Source organism: Cupressus sempervirens, chromosome 1 (assembly GCF_028749045.1).
Source record: "Cupressus sempervirens isolate cs-2001-9-10 chromosome 1, ASM2874904v1, whole genome shotgun sequence".
Taxonomy (NCBI): domain Eukaryota; kingdom Viridiplantae; phylum Streptophyta; class Pinopsida; order Cupressales; family Cupressaceae; genus Cupressus; species Cupressus sempervirens.
Genome location: NC_143118.1, coordinates 294,003,674 through 294,027,449, shown reverse-complemented (window position 1 = coordinate 294,027,449; position 23,776 = coordinate 294,003,674). Strand labels below are relative to the sequence as shown.

The following is a 23,776-nucleotide window of genomic DNA, read 5'->3' as shown; positions in this document are numbered from 1 at the left end:
AACTAGAAGCTCTAATGCCAATTATTGGTAGCTACAAGTATTGAGAAGTACTAAGATGTGGGGGGGGGGGGTTGTTTTGGGGTTGAATCAGTGCTTCAATTATTTTACCTTCATGAACATTTTGCCTTTTTTAAACCAATAATCACCTCTAGCATTTAACTGATAAAATTTAATGCTTCGATTAACCAATTTGAAATATTTGACATTGCAAATGCCAACAAATGGATAAATTATTGATCCAAAAAATTATTGAAATATTTAACCTTTATTACAAATATATTTAATCTACATAATTTATTCCCCTAAACTATAGAATTTGACAAAAAAAAAAAAAAAGAACACCTGTAATGGATGGGAATAACTTGGAAGCTCTCACAAAATCACCAAACATACAAAGGGTATATAAGCTAAGAAAATGAACCCAAAAGCGACAGAAACCATAGAGTAATGCTTTACTTATTTTGTCTTGAAATGTGTTGACTCATTCCGGTTAATTGATGGAAACAAAGCGGTAGACTTTAGATTTATTGATGGGATTGCGAGTTAGCACAAACAAACATAAAATATTACTATTAATGCCTGAGCATCGTACTATCAGATTTAGATGCATGTGAAATTCTATGCCTTGACATGACTTGAATTCTGGAGTCTTCCTCTTTCATTTGGTGCCCTCAAATTCAATTACAAAATCAAATTCAATATGATATCAGCAGCTATGTAAGCTTGGATTGAGAGATGGCTCCATTCATTATATAACCGAAGGTATAATCTGGTTATCTTAATAAATTTACTCCAAAACAATTAAGAATGGTATTTATGGTTGTCCTATCTATAAGGTCAAGATCCTAAAAGGTTTTCTTGAATATATGAACCAAAGCTCAGGAAAAGACAATAATTTATATAAACCATGTACAAAAATCTCTTAATGATATGGTGAGCATATATTATACAATGTCATTGACAAAGATTCAATTTTTTGGACTGAGATGAAGAGTTGAATTGAGATTACAGTGCAAATGGCATGTTTATGAGTTTATATAAGCATGTAATCCTTGTTTCTTTGTATGGGCAGTACTTGGCTTTCCTCTAATTAAGTTGAGCTGAACTATTTGGGTGGTTATTTTCAACATCACAAAACATTATGGCCAAGTTATCATTTCATGCTCATTCATTACCTCATCTCCATACCCTCCCTGCAAAATCCACAAGTTATTCATTGAGGAGGACAAAGCTGCAAAGGGCGCAGCTGACCATAAGGGCTGTGAACAATTGTACATTAATGGAGGGGGCCAACACATTTTATGATGTGTTGTCTGTGTCCCAATGTGTGGAATTGGGTGAGTTGAAGAAAGCATATAGAGAGAAGGTGAGAATTTACCATCCAGATGTTTGCCCCCCTGGTGAAAGAGAGGAATCAAGCAAGATATTTCTTTTAGTTCAGGAAGCCTATGAGACTCTCTCTGATCCCATGCTCAGAGCTGACTATGATTTCAACCTTCATTTCAACCCCCAAATAATGTTGCTGAACAAGAGAAATGGGAGTGTGAGGGATGCTGGCAAGCAACAATGGGCAGAACAGCTTCAAAGGCTGAATAGAAGCATGGGCGTGGGCAGGAACAGTTGGGGAGGCAGAATGCGCAGAAGCCAAACAGTTGTCGAAGTTCCTACATACGATTATTCTTAGAAGAAAAAAGAAGTTTAGAAAAAGTAAATCAATTTTGACTATTTAATACTTTTAGTCTAAGAATCAAACCTTAATCTATGATGCTCAAACATTCCACCCAAATAAAACAGGCAAGCAATAGACTTAATAGATTAGTCAACATATGAACTTATGGTTTCCCTGTTTCAGTATGCCTCAATTTTGTATGTCATAAATTTTGGACCTACCAAGAATGAATATTTTAGAGTTATTCAGAAGTTCATCTCTAACAATTATGTATAAGAACTCTGAGTATTTTTAATGGATATCAGAAATATTCCAGTGCAGAGTTCAATGCAAATTTTCTTTTACACTATTGCCTCGTGGATGGAAACTTACAAATGCAATGCTTTAAGTCATATTTCTTCATGTTTTTTGGACTTTCAAAAGAAATGTTACCAGGTGCGTAGAGATTTAGTTGACACAAAATTATTTTGTTCAAATGATTTCCGTCTTCTAAGTGGTTCCTCTTGACCTTTCATGCCGTTTGGGCCAAATTATTTTCGTTTTATGTAAAATCAATCCTCTACATAATGATTTGACTTAAAATTTTGGATTTCAAACCCGTGATTTTCTACTTTTTCTTATACAAGATTGAATTGATAGAGACACGGCTATCCTCCATCCAAACTGTACAGTTGATCAATTTTCAAAAAAGTGAAAACATGATAGATTTTTCTGAAAAATTCAGCATTTGATCTTCATGATCTGCATAGTTCGTAGTCGAAAACAACAAAAAAATTGGAAAAAAATCACTACGTTTTTGTGATTTTGGAAAAAAAAAAATGTTTGACTTTGTTTTGTCTTTAGTGCATTTCGGATGGAGATTAGCCATTTGACATTTTCATTTGAAAAGAATTGTTAATATCTTATAAAAATATATGAAATTACATTGTGTAAGAATTTAAAAAGTTTTGTAAGAGGAAAAATGACATGAAATAGAAGAAAGTCTAGAAGCAAAAGACTACCAAGAAAAGCAGTAACAGAAAAAAGAAAGGAGCAGACAACAGACAACTGAAAAAGAAACAAAACCAGAGACCAAGAAATTCAAACAGAGGAAGGACTTGATATAGGTGGTTGCTTGCAAATGAGAGTCCATTTCATCATGTCTTACTATTATAAAATCACATTATATTATTATTGATTTTTCATTTTCATTTACAAAAAGTATTGGGGACATTACAATTAATACTAGGTCTTCTCTATTGTCTATTGATTTATGCCATGATTATAAAACTAGCACTTGCACCTTTGCAGGTGCAAGGGTTACGCCAGTACCTTTATATATATCAAATGATGTCACTATAGTGCTTACATCAAAGCTAATTTGCTCATAATTTGTGTGCATAGTAAAACATTGGTAATATAATTTTTATCTGTATGATTTTTTGCTTCCTTGATACCCATGGAATACACCTTGTTAAACTTTTTGTTCATAAAGATTCATCCTATCTTTTCAAGAACTTATGTTCTTTTCAAGTTTTACTAGACTAGACATCCAAACAACTATAAAACTAGATAAACACATCACATAGCAGTGCTACTAACATTGCTAAACAATCTTAAACTTTGGCAAGTCTCCCATAACAATGTACTCAAAATGAGTGGGAGCTCTGCAGGAGAGAGAATAGATGCTAGGGTTTGTGGAGGAGGCCAATCCTTAGAGGTGGGCAATGTTGAGGAGTCCTGAGATGAAGAAGATGATGTGGGTTTTTTCCTAGTGGGGGTTTTGATGATGGCTCTCACAACTTTGGTGTTTTCTATAGTGGATTTGTGGGTTGTGTGAATGGAGATTTTTCCCTCCCATGGCAGTCACATCATTTTTTCTATGGTTTGGTTGGAGATTTTGTCTAGGGGTTTTGTGCTGCCTGTTGAGTGGGGATTACCTATGGTGGCTTTCTGGTACATCTCCATAGTTTTGATGTTGTTGTATTTACCTTTCTGGGTGTGCTATGGCGTGGAAGGGTTTTGAGTTTGTGGGTGGAGGTGTTTTTGTCAGTACTTCTGTTCCCCACTTTGGGCTTTGGATGTATTGGATCTTTTGGCCCAGGTTTTTTCTTGGTTTTTTCCTCTGGTGGGCTTTCTTATACTTGGATTTTGTTGGAGATGAAGATGCAAATGGGTTTGGATTGGATGGCTATGTGCAATGGCTTCAACAATAATGCTTTTCCTTAGGGCCTCCTATTGTGGCTCATGGGTTTCCTATGATTCCTAGGGCTTGCAGGGGCTTGGATGTTGATGGTCTGGTCTACAGGAGAAATGTTTTCCTTGTCTCTACTACTAGTTCTATTGATAGGGTTGTTTTCCCTAGATGAATCTTCATTTTCATAGTTTTTCCTATTAGTGGCTTACCTTGGCTAGGCGCTTTTGTGGGGTACACTTTTGTTCATCATTTGGAGATTCTCTTACCTCATAGTGCTTGTTTCTTTGGGGTTTCCTTCAGTTTATCATGCATGGAGGTGTAGGCTTCCTCTATTTTGTGGTGGAATCCGGTTGAGGCATTCATTTCAAGGCTTCTGATGCATGTGTGGTGGAGGTGTCCCATGTTCTATTCTTTCACTTTGCTTCTTCCTATTGTGGTGGAAGACCCTACCGAGGTAGGGACAAAGCTTATGGACATAGTTGGTTGCTGGGGGAAAGAGGTGGTGAGTGGGTTAAGTGAGTACTCTCCTTCTATTTTTTGTGAGTATTTCTTTTTTATTCTAAGAGATCTAGCTGGACAAAGCATGTTTGGATAGTTTACTTCACATAGTGAAGAAGGGATGACTCTGCAACTAAACACTTTGGTGCTGAGATGTGTGTTATTTCCTTTGAAGATTGCATGTCTCTTCCTCTTTTCTTCTACTTTTGTAGATCCTATGAAGGTGGAGCAATTTCCTATTGAGATGGAGATCATATTTGGGTGTTGGGAAGTAGACGAGACTCCGATCAAGATGCTATTTACTTCCGCTACTTTTAGTAGTTTTGTTAGCAAAAGAAGGGGGAGCAACTCTTACCTCTGGGCTTTGATCTTCCTCCTCCCTACTTCCCTTATTTCTATTATGGTGTTATGGGAGTTTATGGGGAGTTGGAAGACTTTTGACTGTGTTAGCCAAGGCTGGAGGTTGAGCCTTGCCTAGACCCATGGTTGGAAGATATGAACTATTTTTTCCAAGGCTAGAGGTATAGTCTTGTTTGGACCTATATTTTTGCTTAGAGTTCTAACAGGCATGGATAGCTTGAGTTTGTTCCCTTATTGTTATGATGATTTCCTATTTTAGTTTTTCTTTGCCCTGTGATTGAGTGATTGCTAATAGTATTAATCGGAACACTTTGGTCCTTTATTGCTATTTTTGGTTTAAGTCTACAACTATTATGGGGGCTTGTCTCAAGTTATTCATTGCAACATTGACATGGTTGGTGGGTTGGTCACTTGTGGACCTTTGTCTTTGATAGAGAGAGATTTGATTTATCTACATCTTTCATTACAAGGTACTTGTAATGTTTTATTATTGGTGTCTAGAGATTTGATTGTACTTTAGGTCAACACCCATTAATTGTTGCTTTTCTTAATAAAAAATAATGTATATATTCTATCGAAGTTCCTATTGGTCATACATCTTTGTTTGAGTCAATGTTTTTTCCTCCTCCTATACTATGTGTTTTATCAAATTATTCCCCCCTTTTCACATGTGTCTCTCATGTCTAAATTATAGCACGCTTGCCAAACAATAATGTTAAACTCAAGTCCAAACAAATGCATATTCCCTCTATAAATTGGATTGGATTAGAGTTCTTCCATAATAATAACAATGGCATTGGTAGCTCGAGCTATTGGTTAGCACTACAATCAATGCTTGATGATTAAAAATAATTTTATTACATTTCCTTAAGACCTTGAATTATTGAGGCAACATTATTAGGATGGATATGATGTCAATTCTTGGACACATATTTTCTTTTTGTCATATATGTTGGTGAACAATGGACAATATGTTGAGTAGATGGCTATCCATGATAGTATTCAATGAATTTCTCTACGTATGATGGTTTCTTATGTAGCATCTCAATCAATTTTTCTAGTTTAATTATTCAATTTATTATAGATTAATTTTTAAAAATTCGTCCTTAGAACATTATATCAAAGAAAAAATAGACAAAACAAATATAGAAAAAATTATTCTCGTTAGAACATTATACCAAAAAAAGGGTAGTTATAGTACATACTCATAAGATTTTCCAATAACAGAGAAGATGATTGAATCCCTTATTAAGGTCATTTGTCTTCATGTGATTTTAAAAGACTTTACACAATTTATGGGGGAATTTTGAGTTCCAATTCAGTTGTTTTTCAGCAAGACGTGTTTTGAAAGCTTTTGACGACAGAAATGTTGAAACATATTCCATTGGCTAATGTGGGTGACAAATGAAGTAATAATAATAAAAATATTAAGGCATAGCTTAGTTAAGCAAATGGGGTGATATCCACCTACAACAAGTTATATTAAACAAAATCTCATAAGCATTGAGCGGTAGTTATTTCCTAGTCATGTGTGATACATTGAAGATTCTACTTTAAAACAACACTTGTGATCTTCCCCTAGTTAGATTGATAAATAAATAGGACAACAATAGAATATGGTCATAGGAACACACTATACTAAGAAAGTTTATTCTCTTTCATGCATATTGATGAAGGGTGCTCCCCTTAATACCATAAACCCATAATAGAAAAAAATAAATAACAATAAATGCAAGAACAAAATATGGACTTCTTATTATTGTTGCAAATGCAGAATTCTAGAATTCACAAGTACAATATGCTAACCCACGTGGGCACCTTCATTATAGTAATCTGCAAGACTAAGTTGCAAACTAGCACCCAGAGCTATTTTAGATAATGTTCAAGCCTTTCTCAAATAGGTAATCTTATATTGTCTAGGAAGGTTCTAGACATTCAAACTTAATACCTAGGGTTGAAAGATTCTAACAATACATATAGAGTCGTCCAAATACATCTTTGATAATTATTTTAAAAATTTTAGGTAGCCCAACTTTAGAAGGCCATAACTCTCAAATGATTGCTCTGATTGGCTATTATAACCACTTCTCAAAAATGCCAACTCTTGATCTATAGACTTGGAATGGCACAAGCACCCTTCCATCAAGTTTATAGACCTCATCCAGGGCCTCTAAGGCCTTCAAAACCAAATTCAAAGATTTTTCTCCAAAATTTTCCACCAAAAATCTGCAATAACTTCTTTGATACTTAAGCTAAAGAAATGAGATTTTTATGGTAGGATTATAATTATAAAATGAACCTTCATGTAGAAAATGAGAATTTTCCAAGCTTGTATGACAAAATTACTAAAAATCGCAACTTCCCAGAAATAGTAACCTCCATGTCTGCTAGTCCTTATTAAAATAGAAAAGACTGAAAATAAAAAAATATTTTTGGGTGATGCAAGATTGCTCTTACACCCAAGATGCTCTTGCATCACATATAGATGACATTATGGATACTCTAAGAGTGGTTTGGAGTACCTTTGGCACAAAGTTATGAGTCCTAGTAGAAGGACCTTGTAAAGGAACTAAACTTATCCCATTTTAGTTATCAACATTACACATAACCCAACCAATAGAAGCAACATAAGGAAGCATAACTTTGTTCTTTTTCACAACTCCAATATTCATGACCTAATCTTTCTCATTAATCGTCTTTCTTAGTCTTCATAGCTTTAGTGTCTTCAATTATCACTTGGATGAGGACATGAACATTTTTCCTGTGTTATGCTTATAAATTCTAATGAAGGCTAAGTCAAGACATAGAATAACTCAATGAAAATAATTTTCTATTTTCTGATTGAAAAGACAATTTATTGCATGAATACTACAAAATTTAATTCAAGCTACAAATAAGCCTAATTTTGAACAAATTTGATCTCAAATCAAGTGTTTTGCCATTGTTTTATATCTAAATTTTATATAGATATATATATATATATATATCTTTTGCACTAAAAAATGTTGAGTTATTTTAAAAATATATATCTTTCAAAATGATTAATTTATTAAATTATATATATATATATATTAAATCATTTGAATAAATAATTACAACTATTATTTCAAATATCTTTTATTTAAAAACTATTCTTTATCCACCACACAATAAATATCATTAAATGTTTAATTTAAACATTTTGTATATATGACACATATGAGTTATGTTCTACACCATATAGAGACATGAGTCAAAGGCGTCAAGTGCCAATTTAGAAGCAACCAACCATTTCCTATCGATTCTATGCCATACAATCTCTCTATCTTATTAGATGATACAAGAGCTTTTGCATGCATGAAACTCTTTTGCCTTAAAGCATGTTCAACAAACCCTAATTTTAGAGGGAGGTCAATCATACTGAAAATTTGATAATTTGCCATGTAATTAATGGATCTCCACACCATTGGTCCAAAGAAGAGATGTTCCACATTGTTCTAGCAAGTCCATATTACCAATGAATCAGAGATTGCATTTCTCAAACATAGAGATAATCTCTCCATGAAGTTTAGATTCTCATAATCTACAATTCCATTTGTTCCATTTCCCATAATTAAAGTAACTGGATTTAATTGACAAGTTCCATCAATGAAACCTACTAAGATTGTTGAAACATATGTGGAAATTCCTACATATAATTCACTATCACAATCTCATCCTCCATGGAAGAACATATTGTCTCTTGCATATCTTTCATTTCCATTTCCTAAAACAAAAAATGGAAGCCTCAGTGAGGTTGCATATTCACACAATCTTCCTCTAGTTTCTTTGCATAGGATTGAAAATTGGTTTAAAGCCTCAAAGAAATCCTTCCATTTGATCGTTGTAATTCTCAAGTGATCAATTTTGTAATCTTCATTCTTCAAGGCTTCATCAATGGTGGCCATTGTATACCATCCATTATGTAAAAGTCAATTATATGCACAATTTGCTTCTCATTCAAAGGAATGGAGGAGTTCAAAGCTAACATTGCCATCAAAATTGTAGGCCTATTTGGTTACTGGAGTAGGAATACAAAATTGGGAATATGTTTTCTATTTTTTGATTGGTATGTCAATTGGAATAGGGAATAGGAAATAGGAATACATATTCCCACTTTGCTCCTAAAATGAGCTTATATCAATTCCAAAAAATAGTTTTTATTGGAATAATCATTCCTATTCCCAATATGCATTCCTATTCTCAAATATGATGGACAATATTTTTATCCCCCATACTCAATAACTATCATCTGATGGTGAACATGGCAATGGATTCGTTAATGACGACAAATACAAAAATCTCACTGCATAGGTGACTTGTCCTACATCGTGCATTATTTTGCAAGACTACTGAATACCCCTTTTACAGGCATTGTTTCCTAGTTTGATGATGTAAGACTACTGACCAATGTCTTCTTAGAAGATAAGCCTATTGGTTTAATTAGTCTAATCAAGGGGTTAATGTGAAGAACCTAATTTTAGTGGTTTAAAAATTGACCTAGTCTTAGTGGTTTAAAAATTTCCCTACTCTATTTTAGAATAGCATAAGAGTTACCAAAGAATAACATATTGATTTATTTATCAAATTTGTAGAATCTCAAATAGTCACTATGCACAAATTTATTTTTAACAAGGAAATAATCTACTTTACATCAAATTTTTTTCAGCATTTATTCCCCAAAAATTTATATCCTACCTCTAAATATTAAATTCATAATATAATGTCAATTTACACATTTTATCATACTTAGTCATAATTAATCTCATATAATTTCCATAGTCCATTAGTTGTGTAATTATATTTATGGATTAAACTATATTAGTTGTGTAATTATCATTTTGGATTAAACTGCGTATAATTTTTTCATCATCAATGTTTTAGATCATACTACATGATCCATCATCAAGATGAAGCAATAAATAGAGAAACATAAATGATTGATCATGTACTATGATGCAAAATATTAATGATGAAAACTCATACACAGTTTAATTAGAAAGAAAATTACACATAATTAATCTAATTTTTATTAGATTTATTTAAAAAACCTACAATAAAATATCTTTGATACATTTTATTAGATTAGAAATTTTATGAAATATTACTATTAAAATATTATAAACAATAAATATTGTAATAATTGAACTAAAATTATTTGTTAGAGTAATAAATTATTTCCTTATTAATTAAATTATTTTGATTTAATTATTAAGTCCTTTATTATCTCTAGTTTTCTTAAGCTAAAATTTGGGTATATAATAATTAATTCTTTTATTAATTATTATCGTGCAACCTAGGTTTTTTCTTTTAGGGTTTTGATCTCCTTTATAAGGACGATCTCTCTTTGTAATCTTATTCATTCACTTTTGATAATAGAAATCTCTTTTTTGCTCATCAAGAATGTCTCATCTATGAATTTGGGAATTCTAGCCTCCATAGCTTTTGCTTTGACTCTCTTTCTATTGTTGGAATTTTTTAGAATAACTAAGAGGGGGGGTGAATCAGTTATCCAAGGTCCAAATGTACAAATAAAACTTTTTAGTGCTTAACAGATCCATATCCATAAAACCATAACATGTAGGCATCCATTAGATCATATAATACCTTAACTTAGTAGGCTATTGTCTTAGGTCAAAATAAATTCATAGAAATGTAAATATGAAATACCAAAAGACAATTCGCACAATTTGACACAAGAATTTTACGTGGAAACCCGATTTGGGAAAAACCACCAATAACATGCTACCCAATTTCACTCTTATAAAGTGATGCCCTATGAAAGGTTATAATACACATTGTTAAATATGACATGGTTAAAGGATTTCAATCACCCTATTAGGAGTGAGCCTTGTTAGAGGACTTTATAACATTCCATTATAATGTCACTCGGTTAAAGGATTTACAAATGACTGTTAGGTCAACCTTAATCCAAAGGATTTATCCACACCAGCATAATTTTTAAAAAGGAACGACAAGACTTGATCTAATCAAAACTTACAACTCACTTGCAGATTATAGATCTTTGGTTCACTCCTCCATTTTGGTTGGCATTCATACTCTTCATCTCTAATATCTTGTTCACCCTTCAAATATTTATCCTTTTAAGCCTTCTTGCTTTGTATGTCAACTGCAATCTCTTCTATTCAACCACTAGATGTAGCAACACCCTAGACTTATTGTCTTCCTTAGGTTCTCGCACATGACAACCTTTGCTTCTGGCCAACTATCTCTATAAATAGATAATTTAGATCTTTTTCTACTTAACCAAAATCATCCATTTTAGGGTTAGGTAAGATTCAATGAATCTACCCACTTTTTCATTTTCATTACTCTAGAAACTTCCTTTATTATCTTCCTTCAATTCGCCTCAAAATAGTTTACCTTGAATTTTGTGCCACCATCTCATCCTAGTCATCTTCCACACACTTCACATAACTCAAGAAATCAAATTAGTTAGCTCAGATTTGTCAAATATTTAATTTAAAGCTTTTTAGTGTCACTCAACACTTACAGTATTCTGTCACTTGACCAACACTAGTTCACTCAGAAAACACTAAAGTTTATTGATGCTCGACATCAACTAAACTTTACTTGGCATATACTAACTTTCATTTGGCTTCCACTATTTGTCTTCTTTGCTTGACACCTATTAATTTTCATTCGGGTTCTACTATTTTTTGCTTGATTTGTACTGTTTTCTCAGCAAGGCTTGGCAAACACTTTTCTTCATTTGATCTTCTTCCATTCTTTGCTAGAGTAATCTTTTATTACAAAATTTAAGTAGATGAACAATACACTATAGTATCAATGTCTTACTTAGTCTTAATGCTCCTTTTATGTAATCAATGTTTCCATCCCAATCAACACCATTATAGGATCTTAACTCAAATTTATCATTTTTCTTGTAGTATAGACCATAATATTTTGTTCCTTTCAGATATCTCATAATTCTCTTAACAACCATCAAATGATTCTCCTTAGGATTTGCAGAAAACCTTGCAACAATCCTAATAGCTAATGCAATGTCAGGTCTTCTATGTACTATATATTGTAAGTTGCCAATTGTAGACCTGTACAATGTTTGATTCACTTCACCAGAATCATCAGTCTTTGAAATTTTATGTCTTGTCACCATAGGAGTGTTAACTAGACTTGAAACCTCCATACCAAAAGTTTTCAATATTTCCTTTACATACTTAGACTGAGCGATGTAAATACATATTTCATCTGATATACTTGAAAACCAACAAAGAACTTGATCTCTCCAAACATAGACATCTCAAATTCTTTCTTCATTTCATTTGCAAATGTCTTACATAATGCTTTTTGTTGGATACAATTATTCAATTGTGTGTTGTCTTTGATGTCACACAAATGTCATATCAGTCATCAGATAGTGTCTACCGAGCTCAGAAGGTCAGCAAGGCAAAGGACAATATCTACTAAGCTTAGAAGGTCAGCAAGGCAGAAGATAGTGTCTACCGAGCTTAGAAGGTCAACAAGGCAATAGATAGTGTCTACCGAGCTCAGAAGGTCAGCAAGGCAATAGATAATGTCTATCGAGCCCAAAAGGCTAGTAAAAATAGCTTGCAGTGTCAACCAAGTAGACAGTTGGTTACTAAGCCTACAAGGTAATCAAAGAAATTTAGTTCTTACCAAGCTCACTCGGTAATCAAAGAAAATATGACAGAAACAGTTCTTATCAAGTTCACTCGGTCATCAAAGGTAATTTGGTAGAAACAATTCTTACTGAGTTCACTCGATCAACAAAGGTAATTTGGTAAAAGCAACCAAAGGATTTTAAGATATTGTAATGTTAACCGAGCCAAGAAGGTTAACTCTAGAAATTCCTGGAAGTAGTATTTACTGAGTAGGGTCGGCCAATGAAATATGTTTTATTTGTTTAAGAATAATATCTGTAGCTGACTGATGAATAGTTTATTGGTAAATGTAACATGTAAATGAGCTGACTTGACAATCTGAATGGTATAATTATGAAGCCAAGTTGCAAATTCAAAGATATGTGTGGAGGTATGAGAAGTTAATATGATATGAATACTAATTGTTATGGAAGCGAATTTGAAAGATGATCAGAGATCACTAAGGAGCAACAGAGCCATATTCGATCAAGGAGGATCTAATGATGCTAAACAGAGACCTGTATCCAACAAGTTCAATTGCATCTTGTTCAGATCAATTCATTGTTGCTTTCTAACCATTGTAGTAGTGATTCCAAATCTCTTAATAGAGTTGGTTTAACAATCATTTTGTAAATCCTCTAACAAGGTGACAGTTCAGTTGAATTGTTCTAAAAGACCTCTAACAAGGCCACTCCTAATAGGGTGATTAAATCCTCTAACAAGATCACACCTAATAGTGTGTATTGTAACCTTTAACAGGGTTGGCTCCTAATAGGGCTCACTTCAGAAGAGTGAAAAATTGGTGACAGTTACTTGGTGGTTTTTCCCATATTGGGTTTCCATGTTAAATATGGTGTCTCTTGTGTTCATTTATTTTTGCATGCATATTAATAACTATGAATGCTAGATGATCAGTAACTAGTTAATCTACCGAGTTATAGTATTCCTACACTGTTTACTGAGTATCAACAGTAAGTAAGCATTATAGACATCTAAGAGATTTTTGGAATTGTTTTTTTTTGGACAATTGATTCACCCCCCCTTCTCAGTTACTCCATCTATAATTCCAACAATTGGTATCAGAGCTTTTGGTGCTTGCAAGATAAGATTTCAAGGATCTAAGCCAAAGATCAGGATGTCTTATAAGAGGGAAATTCCAAGACTTAATAGGGACAACTTCTTAGCATGGCAAGGATTGATGAGACTTCATCCAACTTCTATTAGAGATACAGGACTAAAATACCTTGATGAAAAATATGCAGAACCAACTGGTACACTATCTGTCAATGCTATTGTTGAAAAGAAGACCCACAACATTATGATGATAGATATAGCATCTGCTCTAAGTTATGAAGAATTTTATGACATCAAGGACTGCAAATCTGCCTTTGAAATGTGGGAAAAGCTAAAAGAAATCTATGGAGGAGATGATAATATAAGAAGAGCCAAAGCAGAAATTCTGAGAGGACAATTCGATCATATGAGGATGAGAGAGGATGGAGGAGATATCAAGGAGGAGACAGTTATAAGTAAAGTTCTTAGAACTCTACTTCCCATTTATGTAATCAGAGTTTCTGCAATTCAAGAAAGAAGATGTGAAGCAAATCATAAGATAAATCTAGAAGCCATAGTAGGAAGATTGATTGCATTTGAGCTAGACAACTTTGACAATTATGTGCCAGCTACCAAAAACATTGAATCATCATTTGAAGCCAAGCTTTCACTCAAAGAAAAAGGGAAAAAGATGAAGGATCTACAATTAGATAGTGATGAAGAATCTGAACAGAGTTCAGATAGCGATCTTGAAGTGGTTGAAGCTCTACTAGCAAGGAAATATTCTAGAGGTAAAGGAAAATACAAAGGTAAGGTTCCTCTAATCTATTTTTCTTGTGAAGAAATTGGACATATTGCTACCAGGTGCCCAAATAAGCAGAATAAGGATGAAAAGAAAGGTAACAAGTACAATGACAAAAGAGACTTCAAATCACTCAAGGACAAAGGTAAGAAAACATGTTTTATAGCTAAAGATTTTAATGATTCTGATGAAGAAGAAGAAGATGAAATTGTTTACATTGTTGTAAAAGATGAATCTGATAATGATGAGGAAATGGCACTAATTTCCCATATGAGCAGAAATGATACATGGATCATAGATAGTGGTTGTTGTCATCACATGACTGGTGATAAAACTAAGTTTGAACACTTTGAAGACTATGATGGTGGCAGTGTAAGATTTGGTAACAATGAACCTTGTTGTATAAGAGGAAAAGGAAGAATCTCTCTAACCAAGGAACTTGTGTGTGATAATGCATATTGGGTAGAAGGACTAAAGCACAATTTTTTGAGTGTGGCACAGCTACTCAATAATGGATTCAAGGTAGAATTCATGCATGGAAAAGCAAGATTGTTGGATGGTAAAGGAAAACTGATTGGATCAGGCACTCAATCAAAAGGTAACTTATTTTATCTTGAACTTGGTGAATGTTCATGTTTCGTTGCTCAAGTTGAAGAAAGTTGGTTATGGCATAGAAGGTTGTGTCATGTAAACTTTGAAAACTTGGTAAAGATAAGTAAATTCATGAAAGTAAGAGGCATTCCTAACATCAAGAAACCTAAGGTTGGTCTATGCAAAAACTGTCAAATTGGAAAAATGGGAAAAACAAGTTTCAAAAGCAAGAACTATCAGTCTGAAGAAGTTTTAAAAATTGTGCATACTGATTTGTGTGGACCTATTGGCATTGAAAGTTGTACTTGTGAAAAATATTTCATTCTTTTTGTTGATGATTATTCAAAAATGATGATTGTCATGTACCTAAGAGAGAAATTAGAGGCATTCAAAAAATTCAAATGGTATTTGGCCAGAGTTGAAAAAAGAAACATGCAAAAGACTGAAATGCTTAAGGTTTGACAGAGGTGGTGAATTCATTTCATATGAATTTAACAACTTTTGCATTGAAAGGGGAATCAAAAGACAGGTTTTAGCACTAGGAACTCCTGAACAAAATGGAATAGCTAAAAGAAGAAATAGATCTATAATGGATTGTGCAAGAACCCTAATGATTGAAAAGAGCATTGCTATCAAATACTGGAAGGAAGCTATCAGCATTGCAGTTCATACCTTGAACCGAGTATAGCTGAAAAAGGACTCATTCAAGACACCCTATGAATTATGGTATGGCTACAAACCCAATGTAAGTTACCTAAAAGTATTTGGAAGAAAATGTTACATTTAGAAAGAATCTAGAAAAGGTAAATTTGATGTAAAGGGTGATGAAGGAATATTTTTGGGATACTCTTGCAAAAGTAAAGCATATAGATGTTTGAATCTGTCTACTCACAAAGTCATAGAAAGTGTACATCTGAAAGTTGATGAGTTTGTAGAAAAATTTGAAGAAGAAAGCAAAAGGGTACCTGAAGACTACAGGAGATTTTTTTACATTGAACTAGATACAGTACCAAGTATACCAGTTAATCAGGAATCCTCAACCCTAGAGTCTTCAGTTACCAAGTCACAGGAAGTTCAAACTGACTAATTCCTTTCAAGTTGCAAGAATCCAAGTTGCAAGAAATCGAGTTGCAAACAAAGGCTACCGAATCAACATCTACCAAGCCTAAGCAACCAAATCTAGAAGTTGAGATGCAGAGTGACAACAATGGAAGTCATTCAAAAAGGAAGGAGCTCGTGTTAGTCAAATATGTCAGAAAGCATCATACACCAGATCAGATCATAGGTGATAAATTAGAACCTAGAAATGTCAAAGATGCACTAGACAATGAAATTTGGATTGAAGCTATGAATGAAGAGATAGAACAGATAGAGAAAAACAAAACATGTACTCTTGTACCAAGACCCAAAGACAAGAATGTGATTGGAACAAAGTGTGTATTCAAAAATAAACTAAATGAAGATGGTAAGGCATCAAGGAACAAAGCTAGACTACTATGCAAAGGATACTCTCAAGAAGAAGGTGTAGACTATGGAGAAAATTTTGCTCCTGGTGCAAGATTGGAAGGTGTCAGAACCTTACTTGCATATGTTTCATTCAAAGGATACAAAGTTTATCAGATGGATGTCAAGTCAGCATTTCTCAATGGCATATTGGAGGAAGAGGTTTACATTGAGTAGCCTGAAGGTTTTGTTGATCTAGACAAGAAGGACATGGTTTGCATGTTGCATAAAGCATTATATGGTCTGAAACAAGCCCCTAGAGCATGGTATAAAAGATTGCATAACTATCTTATTCAGATTGATTTTCAAAGAACTAATGACAACAACAGCTTGTACATAAGGAAGGACCAGATAACAAGATTGTTTTGGTAGAAATATTTGTAGATGATACTTTGTTCACAGGAAATGATGATCTTTGCAAAGAATTTTTTGAAAAAATGAACAAGGAATTTGAAATGTCAATGTTTGGTGAGATCAAATTCTTTGTTGGTCTTCAAATTCAATAGAACAAGAATGGCATCTACATCACTCAATCTAAATACATCAAGGAGATACTGAAAAAGTTTGGTATGAAAGACTGCAAACCAGTTGGGACTCCTATGTGTACTAGATTCAAACTCACCAAGGATAATGAATCAAAGGAAGTGGATTAGACATTGTATAGATCTATGATTGGAAAGTTGCAATATGTAGTGCACACAAGACCAAAAATTGCTCTTGTAGTAGGAATTGTAGCAAGATTCTTAGCAAAACCAAAAGAAAATCACATGATGGCAATCAAAATAATCATGAGATACTTAAAAGGAACTGAAGAATATGGATTATGGTATAAACTTGGAGGAAAATTGGATTTAAAGGTGTTCACTGATGCAAATTGGGTAAGAAATATTGATGATAGAAAGAGCACAAGTGAAGGAGCTTTCTTTCTCGAAAAAAGGTTGGTTTCTTGGACAAGAAAAAAGAAGAATTGTACATCTCAATCCATAGTAGAAGCTAAATATGTTGCAACAGTAGTGAATTGTTCAAACATTGTGCATAGTTTAAACAATTATTGAAAGGTATGAAGCAAGAAATCATAGAACCAGTTGTTGTGTTTTGTGATAACACAAGTGCAATTAACATCTCCAAGAATCCAGTGATGCATTCTAAAACCAAGCACATTGCCATAAAGTATCACTTTGTTAGAGAATTGGTCCAAGAAAAAGAAATAAGATTGTTATATGTGCATACAAAGGAACAAATTTCTGGCATATTCACAAAGCCTTTACCTAAGGATGCATTCTTGTATCTCAGAGGTAAGTTAGGGGTCATTTCCCTATCTGAAGCTCACTAAAATACAATTTTAGTGATGCATCAATAGAAACAAAATTGAAGATCTATCAGTTGATGCAACTAATCAATGAAGACATTGCATATGAATCAATACATCAGGTACAATACTATCTAGTTGTTTTAAGTTGTCTTTTGCATGTGTTGTCAAAGAGGGAGAATTTACTGTCATATCTTTTTGAAATTTGCATAATAAGAATTTGTATAAGAGGGAGAGATTATTATGAAAGAGGGAGTCATTAAAAGACTTGTTTTCAAATTTCATTCTGCTATGACATGTTGTGTTGCCATCAATGCCAAAGAGGGAGATAGTTGGATACAATTGTTCAATTGTGTGTTGTCTTTGATGTCACACACATGTCATATCAATCATCAGACAATGTCTACCGAGCTCAGAAGGTCAGCAAGGCAGAGGATAGTTTTCTACTGAGCTCAGAAGGTCAGCAAAGCAGAAGACAGTGTCTACCGAGCTCAAAAGGTCAGCAAGGCAATAGACAGTGTCTACCGAGCTCAGAAGGTTAGCAAGGCAATAGATAGTGTCTACCGAGTCCAAAAGGCTAGTAAAGATAGCTTGCAGTGTTAACCAAGTAGACAGTTGGTTACCGAGCCTTCAAGGTAATCAAAGAAATTTAGTTCTTACTGAGCTCACTCGATAATTGAAGAAAATATGACAGAAATAGTTCTTACCGAGTTCAGTCGATCATCAAAGGTAATTTGGTAGAAATAGTTCTTACCGAGTTCACTTGGTCAACAAAGGTAATTTGGTAAAAGCAACCAAAGGATTTTAAGATATTGTAATGTTAACCAAGCTAGGAAGGTTAACTCTGGAAATTCCTAGAAGCAGTATTTACCGAGTAGGATCGGCTAGTAAAAGACATTTTATTTGTTTAAGAATAATATCTGTAGCCAACTGATGAATAGTTTATTGGTAAATTTAACATGTAAATGAGCTGACTTGAAAATCTGAATGGTATTAGTAAGAAGTCAAGTTGCGAATTCAAAGATATGTGTGGAGGTATGAGAAGTTAATATGATATGAAGACTAATTGTTATGGAAGCGAATTTGAAAGATGATCAGAGATCACTAAGGAGTAGTAGAGCCATATTCAATCAAGGAAGATCTAATAATGCTGAACATAGACTTGTATCCAACAAGTTCAGTTGCATCTTGTTCAGGTCAATTCATTGTTGCTTTCTAACCATTGTAGCAGTGATTCCAAATCTCTTAACAGAGTTGGTTTAACAGCCATTTTGTAAATCCTCTAATAAGGTGACAGTTCAGTTGAATTGTTCTAAAAGACATCTAACAAGGCCACTCCTAATAGGGTGATTAAATCCTCTAACAAGGTCACACCTAATAGTGTGTATTGTAACCTTTAACAGGGTTGGCTCCTAACAGGGTTCACTTCAGAAGAGTGAAAAATTGGTGACTAGTTACTTGGTGGTTTTTCCCATATTGGGTTTCCACGTTAAATCTGGTGTCTCTTGTTTTCATTTATTTTTGCATGCATATTAATAACTATGAATGCTAGATGATCAGTAACTAGTTAATCTATTGAGTTACAATATTCCTTCATTGTTTACTGAGTATCAGTAGTAAGTAAGCATTATAGACATCTAAGGGATTTTTAAATTTTTTTTTTTTTGGATAACTGATTCAACCCCCCCCCCCCCCCCCCCCCCCCCCTCTCAGTTACTCCATCTATAATTCCAACAACTTTTGACCTCCAAATATGATAGCATCAAAAAATAATAATTTAGCTAGTAAAATACCTTTACGTCTTTATGTCTTCATATGTAGATTGATGTTATCATTAGTCTTCTCAAAACCAATCTTCACAAGATAATTGTGAACCCTTTCATACCATGCTCTTGGGGTTTTCTTTAAACCATATAAAGCTTTGTGTAGTCTACATACCATGTTCTTGTTGTTTGGATCAACAAATCCTTCAGGATGTTCTATGTAAACCTCCTTTTCTAGTATACCATTCAAAAATGTTAACTCCACATCCATCTAATAAACTTTGAAACCTTTGTATGTAGAGTAAGCAAGAAAAGTTCTCAGTCCTTCCAATATTGCAACTGTGATAAATATTTCTCCATTTTCAATTCCTTCTTCTTGTGCATACCCCTTGCAAACTAATCTTGGCTTATTCCTTGTGACTTCACCATTCTCATCTAACTTGTTTCTGTACACCCACTTAGTTCCAATCACATTCTTGATCTTTGATCTGGGTACTACAGTCCATGTTTTGTTCTTCTCAATCTAACCAATCTCTTCTTTCATGGCTTTACTCTAGTTTTCATTCTCTAATGCATCTTTTACTAAATTATGCTCATGTATGCTTAACAAACATGTATCACTTTTCAACCTATTCCTTATCATTGGTCTAGCTTCTTTATCTCTAATGATTTGTTCAGCAAGGTTATGTCTTCTAACATACTTTGGTGATCTTGGTTTTTTTTCTTCTTTCTTCAATGGGTGTGTCAACTTTAGAATCACTATGTACTTCTCTATCAAGTAAATCAACATTCCTTTCATCCACACTGATCTTAGAATCAAAATGTACCTCGACTTCTATCTATAACTCATTTTTTGAATGCAACTCAACATCCATTGTATGTAACTCTACAGTCATTGATACTTATTATTGTTGATTTACAATTTGGTTCACAATACCTTCATCAATAGGAATATCTTCATAGAAGTATACAAAAGATTTGTACTCTTTACGTTCCTTCATAAGTTCAACTTCATGTACCTTTGTATATTCATCATACTTCACTTTGCACTTTCCACATCTTTGTTACTATCAATATTTAAACACTTATAAGCTTTACGTCTTGTGGAATAGCTTATGAATATACCTTCTTCAATTTTAGCATCAAATTTATCATTCCTTTTGTCCTTAAGAATGTAAAACTTGCTTCCAAATACCTTAAAATATTTTACATCGGGTGAGTATCCATGCCATAGTTCAAAAGGTGTTGAATGTGTGTCTTTTTTGACTTGTACTCAATTCAAGGTATAAAAACTATACTTACAACTTCTCTCCAATAATTCAAAGAAATATTCTTCTCCATCATCAATGCTCTAACATAGTCCATTATAGATCTATTCCTCCTTTCAACAATCCCATTTTGTGGATGGGTCCTAGGTGCAGAAGTCTATTTTTTGATTCATCTATCATTACAGAATATCTCAATCGTATTTGATGTAAATTCTCCACCATTTTCAGATCTCAGACATTTCAATATTTTGCCACTTTACTTTTCAATTCTTGTCACGTACCACATAAACATTTGAAAAGCATTGGATTTTTGTTTTAGAAACATAACTATCATCATCCTAGAATAATCATCAAAAATTAAGATAATGTACTTGTCACCTTCGTAGCTTTGTAGATCAATTGGTCCACACAAATCAGTATGAATAAATTCCCAAATTTCTTTAGAGGAGTGAGTCTTACTTTTAAAACTAGATTTTGACATCTTGCCTAACTAACATTGTTTCCAAATTACAATATTAAGTTTCTTTAGTTTAGGAAAACCTAATTCTTTTTATGTTACTGATACTAACTAAGTTATCAAAGTTAACATGACATAACCTCTTGTGCCATAGCCACACATCGTAAAATTATACAAAAGACAAGTATCATCATTCATGTCAAGATAAAATAGATCACCTCTTGTTTGATCTCCATTTTCAATAAAGTTTCCATCAGTGTCATAAATCTTTTATTTCTTGTTCTCAAATTCAACTTTGCAACCTAAACTATTTAGTTGTGACACACTCAACAAGTTATAGTTAAGTCCTTCTACATAATAAGCATTGTCACACATGATCTTTTTTGTTAGTTTGATTGATCCTTTATCTTTTATCAGACATGGTGTATCATTACCAAATCTTAAACTATTTTCATTGTAATATTCAAGGGTAATGAACTTACTTTTATCTCCAATCATGTGATGTGAACATCCACTATCAATGATCCATTTGTCACTCTTTTTCACATAAGATACTAGTGCAGTTGCCTCATCCTCATCAAAATCATCCTTCATAGAAATGTACACAACATAATCATCATGGTAATCAAATTCATCTTTTGTTTCCTCTTCAACAATGTAGCAAAACTTCTTTCCTTTGTCTTTAAATCTCTGCTATTCTCATCTCTTTTACTTCTATATTTGTTTGTACTTCTATTAATCTTCTTCTTTGGACATCTAAAACAATATGACCAACCTAATTACAATTAAAAAACATGATAGTTAGCTTACCTTTGTATCTCCCTTTGCCTCAATGATATCTCCTTGCCATCAATGCTTCAATATTTTCTACACCATCTTTATCTGTATGACTATCATTGGAAACATGTTTGACCTTTTTCTTTTTCTCTTTAGGTTCTAAGTAGATTCAATATTTCCAGTTTTGAAATGATCAAAATTAGAGAGTTCAAAGATTGTGAGTCTACCCAACAGTCCTTCAAGGGTCAAATTACTACTAAGAATACACCTTAGTTCTTGTATGGTAGAGACTCCAATAGCATAGATATGCATCAATGTTCTCAGTACTTTGTTGATTATAGTCTCATCTTCAATAACACCATTAGCTCCTTTGATATCATTCACAATGTCTTTGATTCTTGTGCAATGCTAGACAATGGTCTCACCTTGTTGCATTCTCATGTCATTGAACTTTCCTCTTAGAATTTCAACTTTGGCTCTCAAAAAATTCTTATCTCCTCCATAAATTATTTGCATAGCATCCCACATCTTCTTTGCAATTTCACATCCTTTGATGTCATAAAACTTTGAGTAGCTTAGGGTAGAGGTAAGCTCTAACATTGCCTGATTGTGTTCCTTCTTCTTTTTTAGATCATCAGTAGTAAGGGCTCCAATACCTAGGATCAATATGCTTAGTAGTGATGGTAGATTGTGCATAGTATCCAAGACCTCATAGATCTAGCTTCATCAAACATTTCCATACAAAAAAGTTTTCCTTGTTCAATTTGGGTACTTCCTTTCTATACATCTTGATCCTTAGCTTTTAGTACCTTCAAACTATTTCCTCACAAGCATCAATGCTATGATACCAATTGTTGAAATTTTTTAGAATAATTGAGAGGGGGGGTGAATTAGTTATCCAAGGTCCAAATGTACAAATAAAAAATTTTAATCCTTAACAAATACATATCCATAAAAGTATAACATGCATGCATCCGTTAGATCATACAATACCTTGACTTAGTAGGTTACTGTCTTAGGTCAAAATAAATTTGCATAAATGTAAACATGAAATACCATGAGAAAATTCACACAATGTGACACAAGGATTTTATGTGGAAACTCAATTTGAGAAAACCATTACTAACATGCTACACATTCACTCTTTTGAGGTGATACCCTATGAAAGGTTACAATACACACTATTAAGTGTGACTTGATTAAAAGATTTCAATCACCCTATTAGGAGTAAGCCTTATTAGAGGACTCTATAACATTCCATTAGAATTTCACCCGATTAAAGGAGTTACAAATGACTATTAGGTCAACCTTAATCCAAAGGATTTATCCACACTAGCATAGTTGTTAGAATTAACAACATGACTTGATTTGATAAAAACTTACAACTCGCTTGTAGATTATAGATCTCTTGTTCAATCCTCCATTGGTTGACATTCATACTCTTCAGCTCTAATAGCTTGTTAATCCTTCAAGCATTAATCCTCTTAATCTTAAGCCTTCTTGGTTTGTATGCCAACTATAGTCTCTTCTATTTGACCACTAGATGAAGAAACACCCTATACTTCTTGTCTTCCTTAGGTTCCCACACATGACAACCTTTTCTTTTAGCCATAGAGAGTTTAGATATTTTTTCACTTAACCATAGTCGTCCATTTTAGGGTTAGGTAAGATTCAATGAATTTACCCACTTTTCCATTTTAGTCCCTCTATAATCTTTCTTGAATTTGCCTCAAAATAGTTTACCTTGAATTTTGTGCCACCATCTCATCCTATTCATCTTCCACATGCTTCACATAATTCAAGAAATAAAATTAGTCACCTTGAATTCTTTAAATCTTCGATTTAACACTGTTTGGTGTCATTCGACACTTACAGTATTTTGTCACTCG

At 33.4% G+C, this 23,776-nt stretch overlaps 1 protein-coding gene across 1 annotated transcript; it reads left to right on the top strand.

Moving 5' to 3' along the window:
• Window positions 1–1,141: 1,141 nt before the first annotated feature.
• LOC149577268 (chaperone protein dnaJ 20, chloroplastic-like) lies at window positions 1,142–1,684 on the top strand. Its single transcript, XM_089795995.1, has one exon. The coding sequence runs from the start codon at window positions 1,142–1,144 to the stop codon at window positions 1,682–1,684; it is 543 nt and encodes a 180-aa protein (XP_089652121.1).
• The last annotated feature ends 22,092 nt before the right edge of the window (window positions 1,685–23,776 follow it).

What these genes read in the sequence shown, in the direction of transcription:
- LOC149577268 (XM_089795995.1), top strand. Translation starts at nt 1,142, where the DNA reads ATGGCCAAGTTATCATTTCATGCTCATTCATTACCTCATCTCCATACC.